Source organism: Montipora foliosa, chromosome 2, assembly GCF_036669935.1.
Source record: "Montipora foliosa isolate CH-2021 chromosome 2, ASM3666993v2, whole genome shotgun sequence".
Classification (NCBI taxonomy): Eukaryota; Metazoa; Cnidaria; class Anthozoa; order Scleractinia; family Acroporidae; genus Montipora; species Montipora foliosa.
The window spans coordinates 38,939,804-38,962,303 of NC_090870.1; the positions used below are offsets into that span (position 1 = coordinate 38,939,804).

The window sequence follows — 22,500 nt, forward strand, 5'->3', positions numbered from 1 at the left end:
CGAACAAATGAAACAAAAATATAACCAAAACATAAAAGTAATGCTGCAAAGATCAGCCAGGCTGCTTGTGATAAAGAGTACTTTAATTTCTTCTTAAACACAGGTTGCAAATATAAACGCAATCTAAGTTACCTCTTTCATGACCTGCTAGCGTTTTCTAAGCAGTAATAGGGACTTTAAGATCTACGACGTGCTCGTCAAAGAGAACGCCGCAAAATAACAATATCACTGATTCGTTTAAAGAGAAAAAAAATCGTGCTGCACGCATTTAAACACATTTTTTTGCGTCACTCTGTACAGCGACGCGAAACCGCCAAATTTGAGATTTCACGAGATGGCAAGCGTAGAATGGGCTATTTCCGAGTTCATGTCTGCCTCCTCTTCAAAGTGAGTCTAAGTGCGAAGTTTTTGTTACAGTAATTAGTTCTACTTTACATCTGAATGAAAACTAATTTTCATAACAAAAACTTCGCACTTGGACTCGCTTTGAAGGGGAGGCAGACATGAACTCGGAAATGGCCTATTGTGAATTTTTCATTCTCTTTTTTCACTCTGAAATCGCTCGTACTATTTCACTTTTAGGATACTTCCACTTCATTGCGCGACGCAACCGAGATGGAATCATCGTCTACGTCGCCGTCGTAGATCTTAAAGTCCCTAATCTGGGGATCTCGGGATTATCAACGTATGAGGGCCTATTTTCTATATTTTCAAAATGTCCACCAACGTTCTCCCCATAAAGGAACGCCCAATCATAGGTTGTCATCTTCACTCCATAAGAGACTCTTCTCGGTTAAGTGCAGCAACACTCTGCCTCAAAATCTTTGAATAACCGCTTTGAAAACAAAATAAAACATAGAACAGAGCTGAATAATGCAAAGGCTACGTCACAGCTCAACGAATGGGAACGTGGGCTCAGGCACGCGCGGAAATGAAATGGCTGTGATTCGCGGGCAATTTTTTTTTTTTGGTATTTACACTTAAAAATAAGGTGGTTGTTTAAAAAATAGGGAAATTGCTTAGAATTTGGAGGAAAGAAATAAGTATCTCGAACAAATAAGGCTTATAGAACGATGGGAAAAATCGTTTTCTTCAATAATTTAGCCCTCAAAGTTACATGCCATCTGCTACTTCTTATTATTCCTGTGCGTAAACTTGACGATAAAAAAAGAATCCATTGAGTTCTAAGGTACATTTCGTGGCTTAAACCAGACAAACAGCATTCTTAACCAAATATATCTTAGTCTTTTATTGTTTCAATTTTGTTTTTGTTTTAAGACCTTGGACTAGAAAACGACCGAAGAACGGTGGTAACGTTGGCATTTTGACTCATTTTTTATCGCCCAGACGAAAGCAGATGACATTAATGTCAAAGATAAAAACAGTAAATCGGTCGGTCCTTCCCACCTTTTCCAACCTTTTTCAGTGAAAGATATTCCAGAAGAGCGGAGCCATCTTTAGTCTTTTTTAAATATTTAACAGACTAGTCAAGGAACGTTGCATGTTCTCCAGGTTCTTCTTTTACTTAGTAAAGAGATTTTGACGCAGTGGTGCCGGAAGCGTTCTAACAAACTAAAGCAACAAACTAAAGCAAAGGCCATGTTTCGGACAAATCACTCCGAACATTCAGTACAGCAGAAAAGGGTTTTTATGGTGGCCCGAGATGTCGGCTTCTTGTAAAAGACAACGAAAATTACCTGTCATCTTTGTAGATTCGAAAATAGTAGTCTACAAAGTCAGCTCTGCCAAGGTTTTGCACAAACTCTTCGTCGTGTGTAATAACTACAAGCTGAAAGTTCCTTTGTTGCTGCCTGGTTCTTATAATTCTATAAAGAAAAAAGAAATAAAATCTCAGCACAACAGTAATTGACTAACTTGAAGATAATTGACAAGGTTGAGCTAAACTACTTACGTGTCAAGCAAAGTTAGGAAACGTGTAGCCAAAGTGGAAGTAAGCAATGAAATTACATAAACGGAAACACAAAGAAACAAAGAAATATCTTACGAAGCCAACTGGTTGGCCAGACTCTCAATGTTATCTTCATCCAAATTGGTGGTCGGTTCGTCAAGTGTTAAAATCCCACAGTTAAGGCAAAACGTTTCCGCCAAAGCCAGCCTGATGATTAGGGATGCCAAGACCTGGATTCCAAAATAGGATAAGCGAATGCATTAATTTTTTTCCAGTGTCTAATTTGGCAAAACAGTTGTTAGAATGTTATAAGAGCCTCGGTATTAAACTTAAAAGGCTGCACAAATGGAAGCCGACCAAATGAATCTGGGTAAAAGTCATTCTTGTCAAGCAGCAACAACATCTGAAATATATTGTTTACTCGCATGGCAACCAGGATTTCTGAACTAAAGTTGTTCAGAGAGCGTTCGTGCATTGCAGATCGAAATGGAATTTAAAATTGCTCTTTTTAATAAGAGCGGATAACCGGAGTATACCGGGAGAAAAATCTCTCGGTGCAGAGTAGAGATGACTCTATACAACAAATGCAACGTACATTTGACGTTGATCGCGTGCCTTTCACATTGGTGGAAAGAGAATACCCTGCTCTAACCACTGTGGATGAAGTGGAAAAGGAGAGGAAATAGAGGAAAGAGGCCGCGTTTCCTTCCTTACAACTGAGCACCAACAACAATGAAAAAAAAACCTTTTGTCCAGCGCTGCAGCGTCCCCTCATGTCCAACGCAGTGTCACCTTTGATCATAACCACCTAATTACAATAATGACAAGAAGCGTTTCAATACTCTCTTCCTTTTCACCGCATTATCACCATGAAACTGGCTGTACTGAAATACCAACTGAATATTCCTCATCGTCTGAAGGTTTGTACAGCGGGTTTCAATTGCATGCGGTCAAACCGAAAGCAAGGAAATTATCTCGGCCAATCAGAACAAAGGTAGACAGTAAACAAACCAATGACAAGATGAAACATTTATGCTGTTGGCGTTCAGAACGGGACCACGCATGCGAGCAAGACATAATTAGCTCTGATTGGCTGAGAAAGTAGCGCCATTTATTAAAAATCAATTACCAAACAGCGTAACGGTAAACCAATCGATTGTCTTAACAGATTGCCCAGAAATAGGTAATAGTGCTGTAAGAATAGACAGTTCAGGAGAGAACTTGATGAGAAGACAAAGGGGTTTAGTTTGTAAAGAAACTATGGTGCTCCGTCAGTGGGGAAGTGAAACACACAAATGGGTTTTTCAACAAGGTTGATATGGTAAACATAACACCGTAGAGAAAGGAAGGGTTAACGCTCGAAACGTCGGCTTTCAAATTTCTCTACGGTGGTCAATTTACCAAATCACCCCAGTTGATAGGTTACCCATTAGAGAACAAAAGATCCCACTTAATTGCACAAAGATAATCTTTATATATAACTGACACACAAAGGACTAGTAACAATAAGTAAATAAAGTTACATACCCTGTAGTTGTGAGTTCGCCTTGCTTTGGTTGCACCACTTCCTTCCTCCTCATCTGACCGTATTTCGATGGTGTCTATGTCTACAGGGAAAACGTGTTGCTGTAACTGCATGATTCTGAGAGATTGGTGATTTTCATAAAGAGAAGAAATCGGCCTGCGTAGTGAGATTCAAGAAGTGGCGATGCTAACTTAAGCGACCTACCCCTGCTCTCCATTTCAAGCATTACACTTTATTTTTGTCTTGCCTTATTTTATGAGATCAACAGATAATACACTTACAGTTTCCTACCACATAGCCATCAAGATATACTTTTAATTTTATACTTTTATCGTTATTATGCAAGGGCAATATATTGACCATTTACAGTTTTTCAACATAATTGTTCCAGAGTTGTTTTTCCTATGGAGAAGGGGAAAGGAAAATCGGTGTGGAGGAATTCAAATGTGTCAAAAGGAAACGAAAGGAAAGAGCGCAGGCCAAGAGTTACTGGGTGGCTGGAACAAAGGCAGAGCACGAGATCGCACGCCCTTCTCGTATTTACACTTTCAAATTTATTTCAAGACGATTCCTCTTTCTACTTATCCTTCGCACGCCTACCACAAAGGCTGAATTATTAGACGGTGCATACAAACGCAAAGCACCGAGAACTTCGCGCTCTCCTCTTTCCGAACAGTGTGTGAGTTGCGTCCCACGTCAATAAATGCAGAGACAGGTGAGTCCTTATCCAAAAAAACTAGACTATCTACTACTGTCGAAAGAAAGGCGGCACTTTCTGGTTCTTTATCTAATACCATGAATGGTTGTCCAGTTGGGAAATCGAATTTACAGCCTCAGCGCAGCTCAGCCTAATTATCCATGCAATCAAACCTTTAACAATTTATCCTAACAAATGAGTGGATCGGAAAGTGAACGCTAGATCTACATCTACATCTACATCTACATGTCCCCAGCACTCAGCAAAGTCCTTTTGACTTACGGCTGTTTTTGCTTTGGTGGCCTCATACACCACAAGCCTTTTTAGAGACATTACGCCAAGACGGCCACTTTTGCTGGAAAGAACACGCTCACAGAGGACAGCCACAACACCGGAAACTTCATCCCCTACTCTTCTCGAATAGTGGGTTCTTTAACGTCCCACAGAGAACTTATAAACATGGAAGATATTTGTGAGACGGGGCCTATGGTTTGTAGTCCTTGTCCGAGAAGACTTGAATTTCTAGCCATTTGCGGATGTAATTACAAAGCAGCACTTTCTCCTCAGTTATTTAAAGACCCTGAGTGTTGGTCCGGCCGGAGTCGAACTCACGACCTCCCGCATGGCAGCCCGATGCTCAAGCAACTGAGCCACAGGTGCGCTAGGTTATCATTACTAGTGCCGATTATCAATGTAACGCTGTGTGAAACACTTCTAAATTTTAACCGCGTAAATCAGTATAACCTGGATTGTGGTTATCGGAAAGGGGAAGAAACTCGTAAAGTGTCATAATTCAGTCTTCGAAATAAGCGAGTGGGCAATCTTACCATTTCCTTTGTAAGTGTTGATCCAATACCCTTTGATGATTTTGTTTATCTCCGCCATTTTGAGTCCGTGATATCGCATAATTGCCCTTAAATGAAGCAGAGATATTTAAGAATGTGAATTTGCCAGAGAGGAATGGTGTTTACCAGTGCTCAAATGTGTAGATATGCACTCTTAAGGATGGATGGATGGATGGACGGACGGACGGACGGACGAATCTATCCATTAATGATCACGACAACTGGCTTTTCTGCCAACTTCACAAACGTGAACAGATAATAACAATGGAAATCAACCTGCTATAAAATATTACAAACTTCATTACGACTAGGAACGTAGCCCCTAATTCTGCAACGCCTCTAAAAGCCACTTCACTTAAAAAGTGCTTCTTCACTTAAGCCTTAAAAGCTGGGAGCCTCTCTAATCCAGGAGGAACGTCAATCCAAAGACGGACTGCTCGAGATACACAAATGACAAAAAATTGACTGAACAATTACAGCCATGGTCAAGGTAGAGAAAGTACAGCAAGCAGATCGAACAAAATCGAAGCCATAATATAATAAACTGACGAACCAACCGAAACAAAAACAATAAAACCAAACAAACAGAAATATAAACCAAAGAAAGGGCAAAACTGAAAGAAAAGGAAATACCTGTCCAGTGCTTTATAATACTTCTCAAGATCCGCATTTGCCATTTCGGTTGTCTGTGATACAATTGAAACAAGAGCTGAATTTATCCTCTTATAGAAAGGAGAACTTTTAAAGCTCTAAAAGAAGGCGCCAAAGCAAGTTTGTTCAAAAAGCGGGCGAATTAAAATCATTAAAATGTTAGCCTGCGTAGCTAGTGGTATTGTTGGCGCGGGGGTACATTGACGAGCGGCGAAGCCGAGCCGAGAACGGGGAGGGGTGCCGTGAAATACCTGCGATATTTCATAGCGCCCCTTCTCATTCTCCGCGCGGATTATGCCTCTTGCGCCAACAACACCGCCAGCCACGCAGGCTATAAGGATGTTTTCAGTTAGGACACACCTTAATTGCGATGAATTGCTCTCTGTGCCTTTTCTCGGCGTTCTTATATAAGTCACTTCTCAGTTCTCTCTGGCACCGCCTGGCATCATCTTCGTAACCTCTTAGTCGTCCCTCATAGTGGGCAATCTAAATAGCAAAACGTTTCAGTTAAAGGATCGTTTGCAATGATGAAAATGGATAAGCATATAAAAAAACTTTCCAGTCAAATGTTCCAGATTTCGGTAAAAGTCAGTTTTTTGGCTGTACTTCCCTTGCAGTTAACGTCTATTCGCGAACACTCTACCCCGAGCCAATTACATACCAAAAGGGAGCTACCACAAATTAAGCCACTAACCATTCAAACCACTACGAACGCCACCAACTAAATACGAACAATCCGACAGATTTTAAGAACCTGGAAATGTTTCATAAAATTGGGTCTACGATTCATCGTTGTCATCCGAGAAGACCAGAGAGCCTTATAATTTACGTTTTTCATTTTCTTTCGTTTCTTAAACTTGACCGGGTGTTGGTCAGGACGGATTTCATTCCACCACTTCCAGCGTCAAAGTTGGTGCTTTATGAGCCTTGACAACCTTTGTAACTTACGTCTTTTCTTAAGTCATCCGATTGTGTCTGCAATTCCTGTCTTTCACTGAAACAAAAGGAATCATAGTGTTGAGGTCAGAAGCACATGACCTTGAAGCGTGTAACTCGCAACTATTTTCCTGGATCAAAGCTGAGGATTTTAGGACACCAACTGAATTTTATGCCCAAATATGGACAAAACTAAGATCGAGGCTGCACAAACGGGAAAATGCACGAGCTACGTTACATCCAAATAAGGAAATTTCTAACTGAACAAAACCCAATGTCTGAACCAGAGTTAAACGCTTCAAGCTCACGAGCTTCCGGTTGAGGCCTCAAGTACGTTACTGTCGTAAGCCTGGTTTTCACTAGCGACGCAAACACAAGCGCAAGCATGAGAGTGGTTATTTCACCGTGAAAACGTGGTTGACCAAGAATAAGCACAAGCACAAGCACAAGCACAAGCTTTGTTCTTGCGCTTATGCTTGCGTTTTGTTTTCACACAACGCAGCATAAGCACAAGGAAATTTGTTACGAGGCAGTGCGGCCCAGTGGTTAGGACGCTTGCCTTGAGATCCGGGGATCCCGGGTTCAAGACTCGTTCTGACCACTCCTTGAATTTGTTCCTGATAGCCCTGTTTCAACTTCTCAGCCGCACTTGTAAATAGCCAACTGGTTTGTCTCCGGCCAGTTGGGATTCTTAAAAGTTGTTGTTGTGTTGTCGTTTCGTTCATTGTGTTTCACTGGTCTTGAAAAGCCCCCTAAGGGGAGCGGTCATGCAATTAAGTATGTATGTCTGTATTGTACGTTGATCTGGCCAATTAAAGCACTCGTTCCAGATTCCCCGCGTCTGGGCATTTAAACGAAATGGCTGATGCCGTGGTTGATTTTGATGCTTATGTCGACGTTCGCTTTCACTAAGAATAATATATACTTATGCTCATGCTCGTGCGTGTGCTTGCTCTTGCGTCGCTAGTGAAAACCAGGCTGTAGTAGCCAAAAAAACAAAACAAAGAGAGATAAGACAGTGAGGGGTTTAGATAATCATGCCGGATTCGATAGCAAAGAATGGGATACGATAGCTGATTGAAGAATGCTGTAGGCAACTATGGTGACCGAGGACGTGACACTTTCACAAGTTTGTCTTGTCCATTCAAAGACGCATGGACGGTATTTTACCGCTGTATTTGTTCCAAATCAAGTGCTCATGTCTGAAAAATACAAAACAACAGACGTCCAAGATTTCTTACCTGACAAGATCCTGGTGTTCTCCAAACTTTTTCAGTTCTTCTTTTACATCAGCTATCCTCTTGTCGATGTTTTGAGTTTCCTCTTGAATGCTTTTCAGTTGAATGTTGTCTTCCAGTTCGCGAGCCCGGATCTACAAAAGCCACAATTCCCGGCCCAGTAGAGTTTTGCGAGCAATAAAAATATTCAAGTGAAATTAAATCTCTAATGCCTGACTTCAGTCCTCGAGCCTCTTTTTTCTACTTTCATGCATGATGCTTGTTATCTTCTCGTTCTTAAACCAACACAGAGCAACTATGTGCAATTACCTAAAAATACGGTTCATAAACGCAGTGCGGGTGTAAAACATCAGTTCTACAAAAAGAAACAGATATAGTCGCTGAAAAGAAAATCTAACAAGAATTAGTTTAGAATTGAACTTACGCGCTATTTAATACTATTCTGATTCCTCATTTGCTTTTATTATGGATGCTGATATAGAAAATATTTTTAAAAGGAGGAACTTACTCCTTTTTAAAATATTGAAAAACTGGTCACGGAGAAACTGATCAGAAGGGGTTTGATTAGGAGTAGTTCCTCTTCTTCAAAAATAAGAAACTTACGCATATAAACCTACTGAATATTCTGACCTGCTGTTTAGCGATGTCTTCTTTCAGTTTATCGATTTCTGTTGAAACAGCTTCTTTCTCACTCCTCAGCTTTTCCGTTCGGCTGGCCAATTCCCGTAAACGAGCTTCGTTCTCTTTTAAAGCAGTGTCACATCCTTGATTCATATACCTATACGTAGACACGCAAAAATGAATTGGTTTCAGCAGATGAGATCAATTCTGTTTTGGCCAAGTAACGTTTCTTTAACTTTGATACAAAGAGCAGTCGAGCATACATCCTTACGACACAGCATCGTACGAAAAATAGCCGCTTTCGATTGCCTACACAATTGAAAATAATTATAGAGTGCAGAGAACATTCGTTCCCTAGATTTGGTATTTTCGTTGTATTTGTGAAGCTGCCCTCCCTCCTCTCTTTCAAATATATGTTGGTCGATTTTCCTTGTGTCGTTCCCTTCATTATTTTTTCCATATTTGTTATGTATTTTGCATGGTTATTTTTGTTATTTTTGCGATTGCCTGCTTGACATCAGTGTACTTCAGTAGTGTCTGTAAACTGAGCTCTGAATGACACTCCACCCAGAGGTGCTAAAAGTTGGGCCAGATCAAGCCACGCTTGTACATGACACTGAATTAAATTTGCTTTTTCTTCTTTACTTTCTTTTCCGTCTCGCTTTGCGTACGTGCAAGCTTAGCAATAAGCACACAGCTTTGATTACAATGAAAATTCCTATTACATATATTTAAGAAGTGTTTTCTTGGTTCCCGACTAGCGGAATTTCCAGCAGAAAACTTTCCATCATAATGTCGCCCTAATCTGGCCATGTGAGGCTCAAAAAGGGGAACCAATCACGAGAGCGTCCCTGACCCATCAGTTTTCAAACTTCCAATTTTGCATATCAAGTTACCTCTGTAGACACGAAAAAGCACTGTTATTATTAATGTTGTGATTCTTATGACGAGACGTTTCCTTTTTCACCAAAGTTTCCAGTTAAATAAAACAAGTTGCGTCGGTTAGCCAAGCTAACATTCTTTATTCCATTTGCTTTGTCGAGCATACATCCTTAGGACGCAGCATCGTACGAAAAATAGCCGCTTTCGATTGCCTACACAATTGAAAATAATTACAGAGCGCAGAGAACATTCGTTCCCTAGATTTGGTATTTTCGTTGTATTTGTGAAGCTGCCCTCCCTCCTCTCTTTCAAATATATGTTGGTCGATTTTCCTTGTGTCGTTCCCTTCATTATTTTTTCCATATTTGTTATGTATTGGGGCTGGATGGTTGCGATGGCGAACACACGTGTTTTTGGGCTCCTGACTTTTTATTGTGTTTTAACACTGACTAACTGTTTTCTTCTAAAATATTTCTACCGAGTCGATCATACTACTTGGTGCAATGGTTTAGACTGCCCAATTCAACATTATAAACCTTTGTTTGTCCTGTTGAAAGAAGAGGATGATTCTGGCCAAGTTGTCAGCGCTAGCCGCCATATTGACCATACTGCGGGAATGCACTGCCCACGAAGGCATAAATTCTTCAACTCTAGACACAGATATTATCAAAATGCGGATTCTACGTTTCAATATCAGAGGCTCTTAAAGTGTGGTGATATCAATCCCAATCCAGGCCCGACGAAGTTTCCATGTGCTTGCTGTGAGAGACCATGCAAGAACAATCAGCGAGCCCTTCAATGCGACGGCTGCAACTTGTGGTGCCATGCTAAATGTGCTTATATTTCCCAGAACCAATATAACCGTTTATCAAGAACTGACAATATCTGGTACTGTAATGCCTGTACTTTTAAATGGATTTCAGACTCCTTCTTTTCTGATTCAACCGGGGATTCGTTTAATAATTCGACTTCTACGAATTCTGATATCTCTGAACCCGGTGTCATTGTCGACTACAAGGCCAGTATCGCGGCTTACTACAAGTTTAACCTGTCGATTGCCCACCAAAACATCAATAGTCTTCAAAATAAAATGGATGAAATAAGGACTTTATTGGATCAAGAGCTATTCGACATCTTAGTTCTATATCAACGACATCTGGGCGCACTGGTATAAATTAATCACTGAAGTGATTGATCGTCATGCACCGCTTAAGAAGAAACTGATACGCGGTAACACTGTGGCATGGATGACACCAAAAATTATTCAGGCTACAAATTCAAGAAATCGTTTACATAGAAAGTTTACTAAGAACAAAACATCTGAAAATTGGGAGGCCTATAGGAAACAACGGAACTTTGTTACATCTTTAAAACGTTCCGCCCTTAAATCATACTGCATTAATGTATCCACAAACTCCGAACACCCTGGGGAATTTTGGAAGAAATTTCATTGTTTACTTCCAAGCAAAGACAGAGGCAACGGTCATATTCAACTGATTGAAGATGGACGCCTCATTTCTGACAGTATTGATGTCGCCAACGTTTTCAACGATTATTTCATTCATGCAGTACCTGGGCCTACCCACATGTCCAACTTACAGCGAGAAGAGTTTAAGACTCATTCCAGTGTTATAGCCATTGAACAGAAATTTAAAGGACAAATCAGCTTTTCATTCACTCCTGTCCGAGATTCCTACATCAGAAGGATACTTTCTAGTATCAAAATTAATAAAGCCACCGGTGCTGACGGAATCTCTCCACGCCTGCTGAAACTTGCTGAGCCAGGAATTCTCGGTTCTCTTACAAAATTAATCAATCGGTGCATCATTAATAGCTCCTGGCCTACAGATTGGAAAATTGCCATTGTCTCTCCGATCTATAAAAAAGACAGCGAGACTCTAAAATCTAATTACCGTCCTGTATCTGTGTTATCGGCTGTTTCAAAAATAGCCGAAAGAGTTATCTTTGATCAGCTATACGAGTCTTCTCTTGACTTTCTCAGTGGGAATTTGTCTGGTTTCCTGAAAGGACATTCATGTACAACAGCCCTTCTCGAGACATGCGAAGACATTAGGGAAAATTTAGACTCTAGCGAATACTCTGCAGCAATTACTATAGACCTCTCCAAAGCATTTGACTCTATTAACCATAATTTGCTTCTTGCAAAGCTGTCAGCGTATGGTGTAACTGAAGACGCCCTACAACTTTTATGTTCTTACTTGACTGATCGAAAGCAACATGTCAAGATAGACGGTAATTTGTCAGATTGGCAAATTATGAAGAGTGGAGTTCCTCAAGGTTCAATCTTGGGCCCCCTTCTCTTCAATATATATATGAATGATGCGAACTTTTCAGATATTTCGTGCTCCTTCAGATTTTATGCCGATGACACTACGGGGTACTCTTCAAGCCTTTGTCCATCCACCTTGCAGATAAACCTACAAAAAAACCTTGGTCTACTCGTCTCCTGGTTCCATAAGAACTTCCTGGCGATCAATCTATCGTCTTTAACAGAGCAACATTACCAACGCCCTTTGTTATCGAAAGTAATGAACTGGATTACGTTTCACAGATCAAGCTCCTCGGAGTTATCACAGACAATTCACTCTCTTTTAAAGCACATATTAAAGAAATCTGCCGGAAAGTGAATATAAAAGTTTCAATTCTTCGTCGCATTCGTAAATTTATACCCTTAGATATTATGATTAAATTGTACAAAGCATTTATACTGCCTCATTTTGAATATGCATCACCATTGTTCATAGGTCTAAGTAAAGGTCTGTCTGCAAAACTAGAGTCAACCAATGCATTCGCTTTAAGGATTCTTCTTAATCACTCTAAATCGACTGCTTATGAAAAGTTACTTAACATCGCACATGTTAAAAGCCTGGAACACCGACGTATAGAACAAGCACTGACACTCGTATACGAAAGTATTTATGGCCAGTCACCGAACTGCATTCGGGAAAGGTTTATCCTGCGTAGCAACGGTTACAGCCTACGGGGCCATCTTAAGGTTGTTATTCCAAGACCAACCTCATCTTATATGCAACATTCTTTCACGTACCAGGCTAGTAAACGATGGAACAATCTACCAGACAAAATAAGGATGTCAGAATCCCTTTCTACATTTCGGAAGAACTTACAAAACATACAATTGTCTTCATCGTATGACTGCAGCTGTATTTTTTGTAAATAGACAGTCTAATTACCAACATTTTCTTTTATTGAATTATTGATTATTGTAATAGGTTATTATTCATTTCAGTTGATTTAATTCTTATTTCTTATTTTTCACTCATTACTTGTACATGTAAGATTATCTTAATTATCACATTGTAATTTTTTATGACACATTTGCATTTAAACGAGCTATCGCTCATATGCGATATGTGTTTAAATAAAATTACTTACTTACTTACTTACTTACTTAAGCTTAGCTATCATTTCTATCTTATGGTAACACCAGCTCCAAACAACATAAGTTTAACAATTCAAAACTTATAAAAGCTGATTATTATAATTAAAATTGTTAATCCGCACCTGCTACCGTTGTGTCGCTACGGACAGAAAGAAAAATGAGTCGTTTGACCAGCAAACTTGTCACGGAAGTCCGAGATAAAGTCCGGCGGGCATAAACAGCACGATAAAAAGAGCTCGTCCTTTAATACGTGATTAATTAGAATATACTTTCAAACGGTATTTTCAGTTAGCGCTTGAGAACCAAAATATAGATGTATGAAAGCGGGTCAACATATGTCAACTAAAACAATTTTAGGTCTTTACATAATTTTTCGTATGGACTTGTTCAATACGAAACCTCCGACTCCAGTCTTCCGTTAATTGAAAAATTCTAGTTTCGGTTTGTCTCATGAAATATCGGCATAAGGAAATAGTTAGAGAAAGTAGATAAGAAGAAAAACTCCATTTCGGATATAATTGTTATTGACAATCATTTACATGACATTTTTTACTGAACCCTAAGAAACTAAGTAGAGCTTCAAGGTTAAGAGCAGGTATTTCCTGAAAATAAGAATCTGTAAAGAAAATTTTATTATTCGGTACAAAAAAATTGTATACTTCGTTCACGCTTTGTCACGACTCACCGTAAATTCCGTGACCTTTCATTTTTTTAGTACGTTTAATCATATTCAATATTGTAATTTAAGATATGTAACTTTTACCTCCAAAGGCACAAAAATTGCTGCTATTATCAGTATTATTTAGAAGGTATAAGAGCTGACAAGTCTTTAATTGTTGTTGCCTTTGTTTGTTTTCTATTCTATTATCTTTGATGGCATTATGCTTTACGTCCGTGCCTAACAGCACAATACCTACTAGACATTGGGCCTGCTCAGCAGTCAAAACGTTAAAATTTCCATTCAAGGGCCTTGAATGAGGTGTTCAATCGTTAAATCAGTTCTGCTATCGCAGGACAAGACAACGAAACAAAAAAGAACGGCGCTTAGATGAGCCGTCAAAAGGTCCATTGCACGATTACCCAACTAAAAAACAAGGAATAATTTAAAATTTCAAAATGATGGCCCAAATTTCTGAAAGGACAAGGACGTCACCAGGGTAAAACGGACATCGATGTCAATGATTTTCAAGTTTACAGATAAATAATCGAATCCAAAAGGCATGGAAGAAACAACAACCGCTAAGGCAAAGGCAAACATCCTTGTTTAAACATTCCAAGGAAAAGAATAGCCAACAGGTAAAGCAACCTCTTTGACATCTTTTATAGTTCGTGCCTGGACAAGGATAAATAACAGCGACCCCAATCAATCATCAAGACAACGAACATGGATGTCGTTTTTGTACAAGAAGCCAAAGATCGACCTCAAATGATGATTCTTAATGGGAAATCTAGTATTAAAACAAGACTAGCGGTGGATCCCTTGAAGTTGAACGAGACAATTTCGGTATTTATGCATGATAATGCAAATAAAATTAAAACAGATAAAGCCTCCTTTTGGACACCCGTTGATAAAATCATGAAAGCGGCTACTATTTTAACACAACCATGTTTATGCACGACGATAAGGAGAAGAAATGAAGATGGCAGAAAGCGAATTTGCCATTGCCCAGTACGATTCGAAAAAGCTAAAAACATGTTAATTTGCATGCAAAGCACATGTAAACAAATGCAGAATTACTCCATAAATGGTGCCAAAAGTGTCAAAAATTCAAGGTAAGATAAAATTACATACATACATAATCTTTATTTAACGTGGGAGAAACGCTTAGCTATTGCTATTTTGCAGGTTTTCCACAAAAATTGCATCAACAGCATCATGCAGAGGGACGAAAACTCAACACTGAAGTCTCTTTCGTCCATGTCATCTCCATCGACAGATTATAAAGGATTCCTCAATTTCTGGGCCTGGGAATCTTATGCTTATACTTTCGCAAGTTTATTCGGCCTTTTCGCTTTGATCTGCCTCGCTGTTATTCTTCAACAATGCCGGCATAATTCACACAGCCGAAGTATCCATGCTCGCTTTTCCACAGTGCAACTTTTCCTTGCATCAACACTTAAAACAGTTAGTCTGTTTTGGAGTCCAGTGATATTGCACAAAGAGTCCAAAGAAATTATGACCGCAGCTCTCCTCCTAAATTGCATCTCAGTAGCCTTAAATCTCTCTGCATTCAGCATTCTACTTCTCATATTGCTAGAAACGACCCAGACGTCGCTTGCAACTCCAAGGTTACAAAATCTAAGAATACTACTGGCTATCACTTGTGTTTTCTCGGCGGTAATGCTCTTCTTAAATTTAATGGCTTTGTGGAAACACAGTTTGGAATGGTACTTTGCCTCATACCTGTATGTCTTTCTATGGGGAATACTGGTTTGTGTGGGCTACGCCGTAGCAGGGTACAGAATATGGCAAAACTTAAAATCGTCGCGAAGCCAAAGGATCCACATTGGAGAAGGCAGATTAAAAAGGATTATTTCTCTCATATTCATATCACCGGTTATCACGTTCGCTACATTACTACTTAGTGTCTACATGGCGGCTAGCGATTACGGCATCCTGATGGAGTTGGAAATATCAGCACGCTCAAAATGGGCGCGGTTTGTTGTTTTGGTTCTACTAAGAACCTGTGAATTAATTATAATGCTAATAATATTTGGAATGATAATACGAATAAAACCTCAAAGACGTTCGGCTAACGATGTACCAGCGCAACAATTAGGGACATTTGCTAATGACTAAAAAAGTAAACAGAGATTTAAGTTAATTTTAAAAAGTACCGACAAAAAAATTGTGGTATCGACCATGCCGAACGTTCTGACGTCGAAGTTATGCAGCGACATAACGGCGGTTTGACACTGCAAAGTTTTGCAGAGGAATGCTTTAACGATCACTGGACACTTTTCTAGAGAATACCTTTATTTCACGTGATACGTAAATCTCAATTACTCTTCAATACGATTTGCTATAAAAGATACCAGCGGTTCCTCAAGTTGTGTTGACGTCCTGTGTACTATAGATTGTTCAAAGTCAGTTCAAAAATGAAATTTGGAAGAACAAATGAAAAGAGAAAAACGTTTGTTATGGGCGGAGATCTAATTTCACAACAAGAAAATCAAATTTGAATTTTTGTACCTAATATGCAGTTTAAGCTCCCCATAATTAAAAAAAAAAGGTTCTTTTTATTTTTTGTTTCATATTCAAGCTATGTGTTATTGAAATCATTAAACAGGAATTTTAATTCTACCTTCGTATTTCGGCGTTCTTCTCACGCACTTTATCCCCACTTGTTGTAATTTTCTCAAGCTAAGAAGGTAAAAAAAAAAAGAAAGACCCAAAAAAAAGAAATTTTGCGCGATGTCAAAAGCCTAAACCCTTTCAAACAATGAACCCATCCTGGTCAGAGTTTTTCTCTGTCCTTGTGTGGACGCATTTCCATTAGTAGGGCTAACGCTCACACGCTTTATATGGGTAGATAACTAGCACTTCACATTACCCTCTAATAGTTAAGTCTGTTGAAATATAAAGTGCTACACGGCCAACGCTTGAAAAAACGTAACCCTTAATTGTACTTGAACATATTCATTATCATTCCAACAACCTGCTCCCGTCGGACCTTGTAGCTCAGTCGGTAGAGCAGTGGTGATCTAACCCGAAGGTTGTGGGTTCAATTCCTAACCTCGTCAGAGTTTTTCTCCGTTCTTGTGTGGGCCCATTTCCATCAGTAAGGCTAACGCTCACATGGTTCATATGGGTAGAAAACTATCTCTTCGCATTATCCTCTAAAGGCCGGGACACACTAGGCGACAAGTCGCAGCGATATGTCTCTGCGACAAGTTGCTCCATGTGTACTACTTGCAAAACAAGTCGCTGCGACACGACGCCTGTTCGGTGCACACGCAGTGATCTCGTATGAGTAGGGATGTGAAATAGTTTTCTAATTCAATATGGCTGACCATATGACGCTCTCTCATTGGTTAATTTATATTTTGTCGCAGCGACTTGTTGCCGGAAGTGGACACACGATGCAACAACTCTGCTTTCCGTGCGCTAATTTTGTCGCTACGGTAAGTCGCACGAATTCAAACTGGTTTGAATTCGTGCGACTGATCACGGCGACAACATTCTGCCGCAGCGACAATGATTTTCATGAAATTAACCGTGTCACACAAGGCGAATTGTTGTGGCGACTTGTCCCCGCGACGAGTCGCAGCGACTTATCGCCTAGAGTGTCCCGGCCTTAATAGTTAATTGTCAATGTCGGCCTTTCCGGGAAGAGAAATATTTCTGTTCTCAGCAATATAGGAACCCAGGTATTTAACCTTTTACAAGACGAAAACCAACATCCAACTTCCCTTGAAGAACGAAGTATGACAAACGAACAAGGAAACAGTGAAAAGTGAAAGACAAAAGAGAACTCAAAAAGTTGACTTTTTTTCTCAGTGGATACCCCTAGAATACATTCAGCACTTACCAACTTCCTGTTCTCTTCATCTACGGCTTCCTTCTGTCTTTTCACGTCCTGTTGTTGAACCGGCAACTCTTCGAGACCAGTCTGTAACATTCAAAATATATGATCTAAGGAGCTATATTACCGAAAAGGTTGACACGACGCGGGAGAAGCGCGCAGCGCCAGTTCTTGCGTATTTCGGGTTCACGCGAACTCCAATCTGCGGTTGCGTTTTTCACCGCCATTTTTACTAGCTCTCAGAAAGCTGGATCGAGCCGCATTCACACAATTCATTCTTAAGCTAGTGGGTAAATGACGTTACTTTCTCCTCGATCCAGGGGCCCGTTTCTCGAAAGTCCCGAAACTTTACGGGTCATTTTCGGGCGTCACAATTCCATTTGTACCTCAAGAACGGAGAGGATTTAAGTCTTCAAACTTCACAGTCATTTTTCTTTTTGTTATCTTGAAAATATGTTAAAAGATCGGTTTTGCAAAACAAGCTGTTGGCATTTTCACAAATGGCTCTTCGGGACTTTCGAGAAACGGGCCCCAGATCCTTGCAGGAGCAAGGATGGCACAGTCGGTTAGTGCGCGGCTTTGGTGCAAGAGGTCCTGAGTACGATTCCCGGATCTCGCATCCTTGTTTCGACTTCTTTCCTTTCCGTGTAGCTAAGTGGCTTTAAATACCCGTAAAACGGAGCACTGATGGAGAAAGGGTGGAGTAAAATGAGCGCACCGTCGACCTCAGGTTTGACAGTTGAATTACTGTTACGAGTTATCAACGTTAAATATGGTTACTTTAATTTAGTTTACTTTACCGCAGCAAGTAATGGCGGACCGTTAAGTTTAAAAAGTGGAGTTAAATTAAAAAGCCTTCCTCTTGAAATTACTAGAAAAAATTTCGCCTGTTGATCATTCAACGCAAGTACTTTCAATGAAAAATAAGAACTGATTTTTTATTCATCTTAGTAGCACTTTAAGAACATACGAAGAACGTTACCCAAGCTGAGAGTCAGTTCATGGCGTCGTTTGCTTTTTGTTTTATGAGTAGTATACACAAAGGTAAAAGAAATGATGCATGATACAATGAAGAACACCTCAGATTGTAGTCAAACTTAGTATATCACACAACTTTTAAAACATTGTCAAGAACGTTCTCAGGCCCAAATCGCAAAAACAAGAAGTGACGATGGTTTCTTCTGTTGGTTTTTCCATTCCCGATGAAGAATAACTTGATAGCAATCTGCATATGAAAGACAATACTTACCGTTAAAGGCTGTAAATCTGCTTCTGCGTCCTGGAAACGAATATCGAGAAAACATGTATAAGTACCGAGTCCATCCTTCAATGTAAAACAAAATTCTCCCTACATAGGCTCTGCCGTGAATATTTAGTTGCTCATGGAGAAATCGTCCAATCTAAATATTTCATAAAGGGGAAGGCAAATCAAACGATTGTGATGAGCCACTGCACTTAATACCAACCTCGATTTCTCGTGCAAATGCACTGTTATTCGCGGTAAGGTCAGCTTTCTGTTGCTCCAAACGCGTCCTGGTTTGAAGCTGGGCTTCCAGTTGAAGCTAAAAGCAATCCAAATTGGACTAATGTTAAACGCAGTAGCAGGTTATGTTGAAGACCCGGTGAATTAATGAAACCAAGTAGTGATTGTAATCGCTTCGATGCCATGCGCATGCCCTCGATATATTAAGAACGGAATGAACTATGACCATCAAAAGCACTCTCCCAAAGACCTTGTTGTCTATAATGTACTAACGAAATGAATGGATTCGTCTACCCAGTCAATGTAAAACCTATCTTTCAGGGTTCGACTTTGATAGCAAAGTATAAGGCTATTCTAGACTTGTGAAACTTCATCACTGGACAAATGAGAAATGTAGAATAAAGAAGGGAGGGGGAAGGGATAGGAGAAGACGGATGAAACGCTAGAAAATAAGGGCCCAGTGCTGCCTTTTGCAAGCGAACTAAGTCGAGAAAGTATATCCCTCTGGGATCTGTATTTTTGCAAGCACATCAATTGAACTTACAGTGCGACGCGCCTTACCGTGGCCACCTAACAAAGTTTTTTACAAATTGTCCAACAATCAGGATGCGTGAATTTTATTGACAGTCACGCCTCCTTGCAAAGGTCGCACAGTTGTGAGTTGAACAACGTTCATGGGTTGTTGAGTTGACGTATTTAAACGTAATTGTCCAATGTGAAAGTTTGTTGGGTGGCCACGGTAAGGCGCGTTGCACCGTAAATATTTATATTTGCAGCTGCCCTTTACAGAGCACTTACGGGGACACACAAGCTTCCGTGAAAATGACAACCTGACAAGATATCCCTGAAGATGTCTCCGATTAGCTGTGACTTCGGCGAATGACGAAAACCATTGCGAAATGTCGCATGCACGCATTTGATTCTGCAATTTTTTTTCATTCTAGGAGGTTTACGGCGCGAGGACACAATTGCAAGTACGCAAAGGCTGAAAACCTGTATTGAAATAACTCAAGGTTAACAGGACGCAAGGTCAAAAAAAAAAGCTGTCACCTTTAAGAAAGTTCTTGTGTACTTTCTAAAGGAGAAAAATAGACTTAATGACTTTTGTATGCAGGTGCAAAAATTCAGTATTGCCTCTGTGACAGAAGATGAAAGCGTTTGTAAATATCACAGCAAACATTAATCGCCAAGTTCGCCAGATTGGTTGCGGTTATAACGTATACAACAATATATATCTCTGGTTTATCTAGTCCATGTTCGCGCACATCACAATCTTGTTTAGCATGCTGATGCCATAGACAAATGATATATGCCTCAATCTATTTAAGGACGTTCGCGCCCATTGCTACTGCACATTTTTTCGCGCATGTCACGCACACGTCATTCATCGCAGACCACGCAGGTAAACACGATGCTAAAGGCGCAAAAATTTCCACAAGAATAGAACGCGAAAGTATGTGGCATCATGGGATAGCTTTGAACCCAGGTCTTCTCGGTAATGTCACGCAATGGCGTGACAGTGCGAATAAACAATCGCTTTGAGAACTTCGCAGCGATTTTACTCTCTTGAATGCTCGGTGACCCCCATTTTTCTTTCCGTAGATCACTTCCTTCTTTGATTTTGTCCATTTTAACAAAAAACAAAAAAAAATCTGTACGTGAGAAGTTACAAATATTTGGCCTTTTATGCTCTCGTGCGACCGAAGTTTTCTTTCTTAGACTAATATGTCTCGTTTTTCAAGGTCTATTTCACCTCAGAAAAAGACATCAGCGGCAAAGGTTAATTTAGTTATATTAGTTATGTTGAACTGAGTACGTTTACCTGATCTAAATTTCACTAATGTAGTTTTTTTATTGCTGACAGTTGTAAGCTAAGATCGTCTTAAAGTAACGCAATCTTCTAAAAATGCACCTCATGATCTCGAAAACGAGCACGGTGACCCTCCATTTTTTTTGCCTTTTTGGCAAAAGTAGGTCATTACCTTTCTGCGTGGCAAGTTTTAAAAAAAATCTGTACGTGGGAACGTTTTGGGCGCGAACGTCCTTAATTAAACCCCTCTATCGTTATATCGTTATCCAAACTACCTGTGTACATCAGAACACGATTCACTCACAACTAGATGCGCAAAGCAATTGATAATTAAGTAAAGAAATGCAAAGGATAACTTTCGATCTACTCAACCTGAACAGAAAGCAGATACAAGAAATGGCTCAGCTTCGAATTAAAAACCCAAAAACTAACCACCATGACAAAAGAAAAGTCTACCGATTAGTTCTTTCACCGCTCGTCTAACCCCCGCGATCTTCCAACAATAAAGAATTGGGTTTAATGACGAATTAACGTAAACCAAAGTTATTGCTAATGCCCTGGCTACGTAAAGTGATTGAGAGGGTTCTCGCTGAGTGAAGAACGCATCAATTAGAGCAAATGGCAAGTAGCAAGCACCTAATGTTACTTGCACCCACAAAGAACTTGACACTGCTTTCTTGTATCTCGCAATGTTTAGAGGAGCTGTGTGGATCTCTTGATCTGGACGTAGATTGTAATGTGGCTGAATTTGATGCTGCCGAAGAGTGACAAAGATCTTTGTGTAGGAGTATGCTGTGATCACGATGCACAGTGAAATCACAACGTAACTAAACCAATAGGTTACCCTGCTGTTCCAAAAATACATGGCGGTGGATACAATGGGCACGATCCATATCACAGCCGCGGCCAAGAAAGATCGCTTCGAGGTTACAACTTGTCTGTACCTCAGACCCAACAACAACGCCAGTAGTCTGTCCAGGCTTATTGCCGTCACTGTCAACAACGAAACCGCCGACAAAGAATAGCCAAATACATAACCTAAAACGGTCGTGTACTGGCAAATTTTCTCATGTTTGAGCATTACGGACAAGAAATGGGTCACTCTTGTAGGTTCTGTCACAAGTCCAACGAAGAGGTCGCTGATCGCCAAACAACGAAATAAGACTTTTGTCGCGGGATACAAAGATGACTCCATGTGGAGTGCGACTAAGATGGCTGCGTTCCCCAGAAATGCAGTCAAAGAAAAGAAAACATTAAGCACCACAAAGAGGATCAAATGGCCGTTTAGACCTGTGGTTAATTCCTCTTTGCAAAATAAGGCATCAAATGAGGAAGAAGCGATCCACTCTTCTGTAACGTTTGTCATTGTCATTCAGTGGTGTCCAGTGAGTTGAAGAGATAAGAGTAAAAAGACAAAAAACAAAAAAACGAAGAGAATATTAGGAAGCGTGGAGATTGGCAGGTGTTGCATTCCGTATTTGTCACACGGCCTTCGCTTTCATTGGATCTAAAGTGACAAAAAAAAAATCCTTTCTTTTTTCCTTCAGATTTTGAAAGTGTGTTTGCTTAACACTTGACTGACAAAATTTTGAGCCTTGATTTCTATCCGAACGCTGTTTACTTTGAGTGTAAGTTTTGGAAGTCACGGTGCGCCATTACTCACGTTCAAAACTGACCGATTGGACCTCAAAGGGTTGGATCTAGGGAAAAGTGACGTCATTTACTGACCAGCTTAAAATTTGAGCGTGTAAATGCAACTTATTGTATATGCAAAACACGACTTTAAAAGTCTGAAAGCTAAAAACTTCCGTTCTGCATATTAACTCAGCCGCGTGCACACGCATTTCTTTCTTAAACGAGTGAGTTTTTGACGTCATTATCTCTTTGATCCAGCTCTCTCAAGTTTCTAAAGTTAGTCATGCCGGACCATTGTATAGGTATATTCCAGTTAAAATA

General features: G+C 40.0%; 3 protein-coding genes across 5 annotated transcripts in view; 1 reads left to right on the top strand and 2 right to left on the bottom strand.

Annotated features, from left to right (window-relative positions):
- Positions 1-71: 71 nt before the first annotated feature.
- Positions 72-22,500, bottom strand: part of LOC137993043 (DNA repair protein RAD50-like) — a 32,741-nt gene continuing 10,312 nt past the window's right edge. Inside the window, exons 5-19 of one of the 2 annotated variants that reach the window (XM_068838699.1) lie at positions 18,718-18,813; positions 18,501-18,530; positions 17,258-17,338; positions 16,031-16,089; positions 8,432-8,579; positions 7,805-7,935; positions 6,576-6,621; positions 5,988-6,113; positions 5,610-5,662; positions 4,959-5,044; positions 3,437-3,516; positions 2,655-2,717; positions 2,006-2,139; positions 1,698-1,826; positions 72-835 (exon numbers count right to left, since the gene is read on the bottom strand). In XM_068838699.1, coding sequence (XP_068694800.1) covers positions 769-835; positions 1,698-1,826; positions 2,006-2,139; positions 2,655-2,717; positions 3,437-3,516; positions 4,959-5,044; positions 5,610-5,662; positions 5,988-6,113; positions 6,576-6,621; positions 7,805-7,935; positions 8,432-8,579; positions 16,031-16,089; positions 17,258-17,338; positions 18,501-18,530; positions 18,718-18,813 — 1,329 coding nt within the window. In that variant the 3' untranslated portion in view covers positions 72-768. The remainder of the gene's footprint in view (positions 836-1,697; positions 1,827-2,005; positions 2,140-2,654; positions 2,718-3,436; positions 3,517-4,958; positions 5,045-5,609; positions 5,663-5,987; positions 6,114-6,575; positions 6,622-7,804; positions 7,936-8,431; positions 8,580-16,030; positions 16,090-17,257; positions 17,339-18,500; positions 18,531-18,717; positions 18,814-22,500) is intronic. The other variant, XM_068838700.1, reaches the window with a different exon arrangement.
- LOC137993044 (uncharacterized) lies at positions 13,547-16,023 on the top strand. Of its 2 annotated transcripts, none has more exons than XM_068838701.1 (2): positions 13,547-14,498; positions 14,572-16,023. In XM_068838701.1, exon 2 carries the CDS (start codon positions 14,602-14,604, stop codon positions 15,523-15,525), a length of 924 nt encoding a protein of 307 aa, XP_068694802.1. In that variant the 5' UTR covers positions 13,547-14,498; positions 14,572-14,601; the 3' UTR covers positions 15,526-16,023. The 2 variants fall into 2 exon arrangements, with proteins under 2 accessions (XP_068694802.1, XP_068694803.1); XM_068838702.1 differs by having other exon boundaries at positions 13,547-14,021.
- LOC137990767 (adenosine receptor A3-like) lies at positions 19,698-21,943 on the bottom strand. The gene has a single exon (XM_068835876.1). It carries the CDS (start codon positions 21,914-21,916, stop codon positions 20,972-20,974), a length of 945 nt encoding a protein of 314 aa, XP_068691977.1. The 5' UTR covers positions 21,917-21,943; the 3' UTR covers positions 19,698-20,971.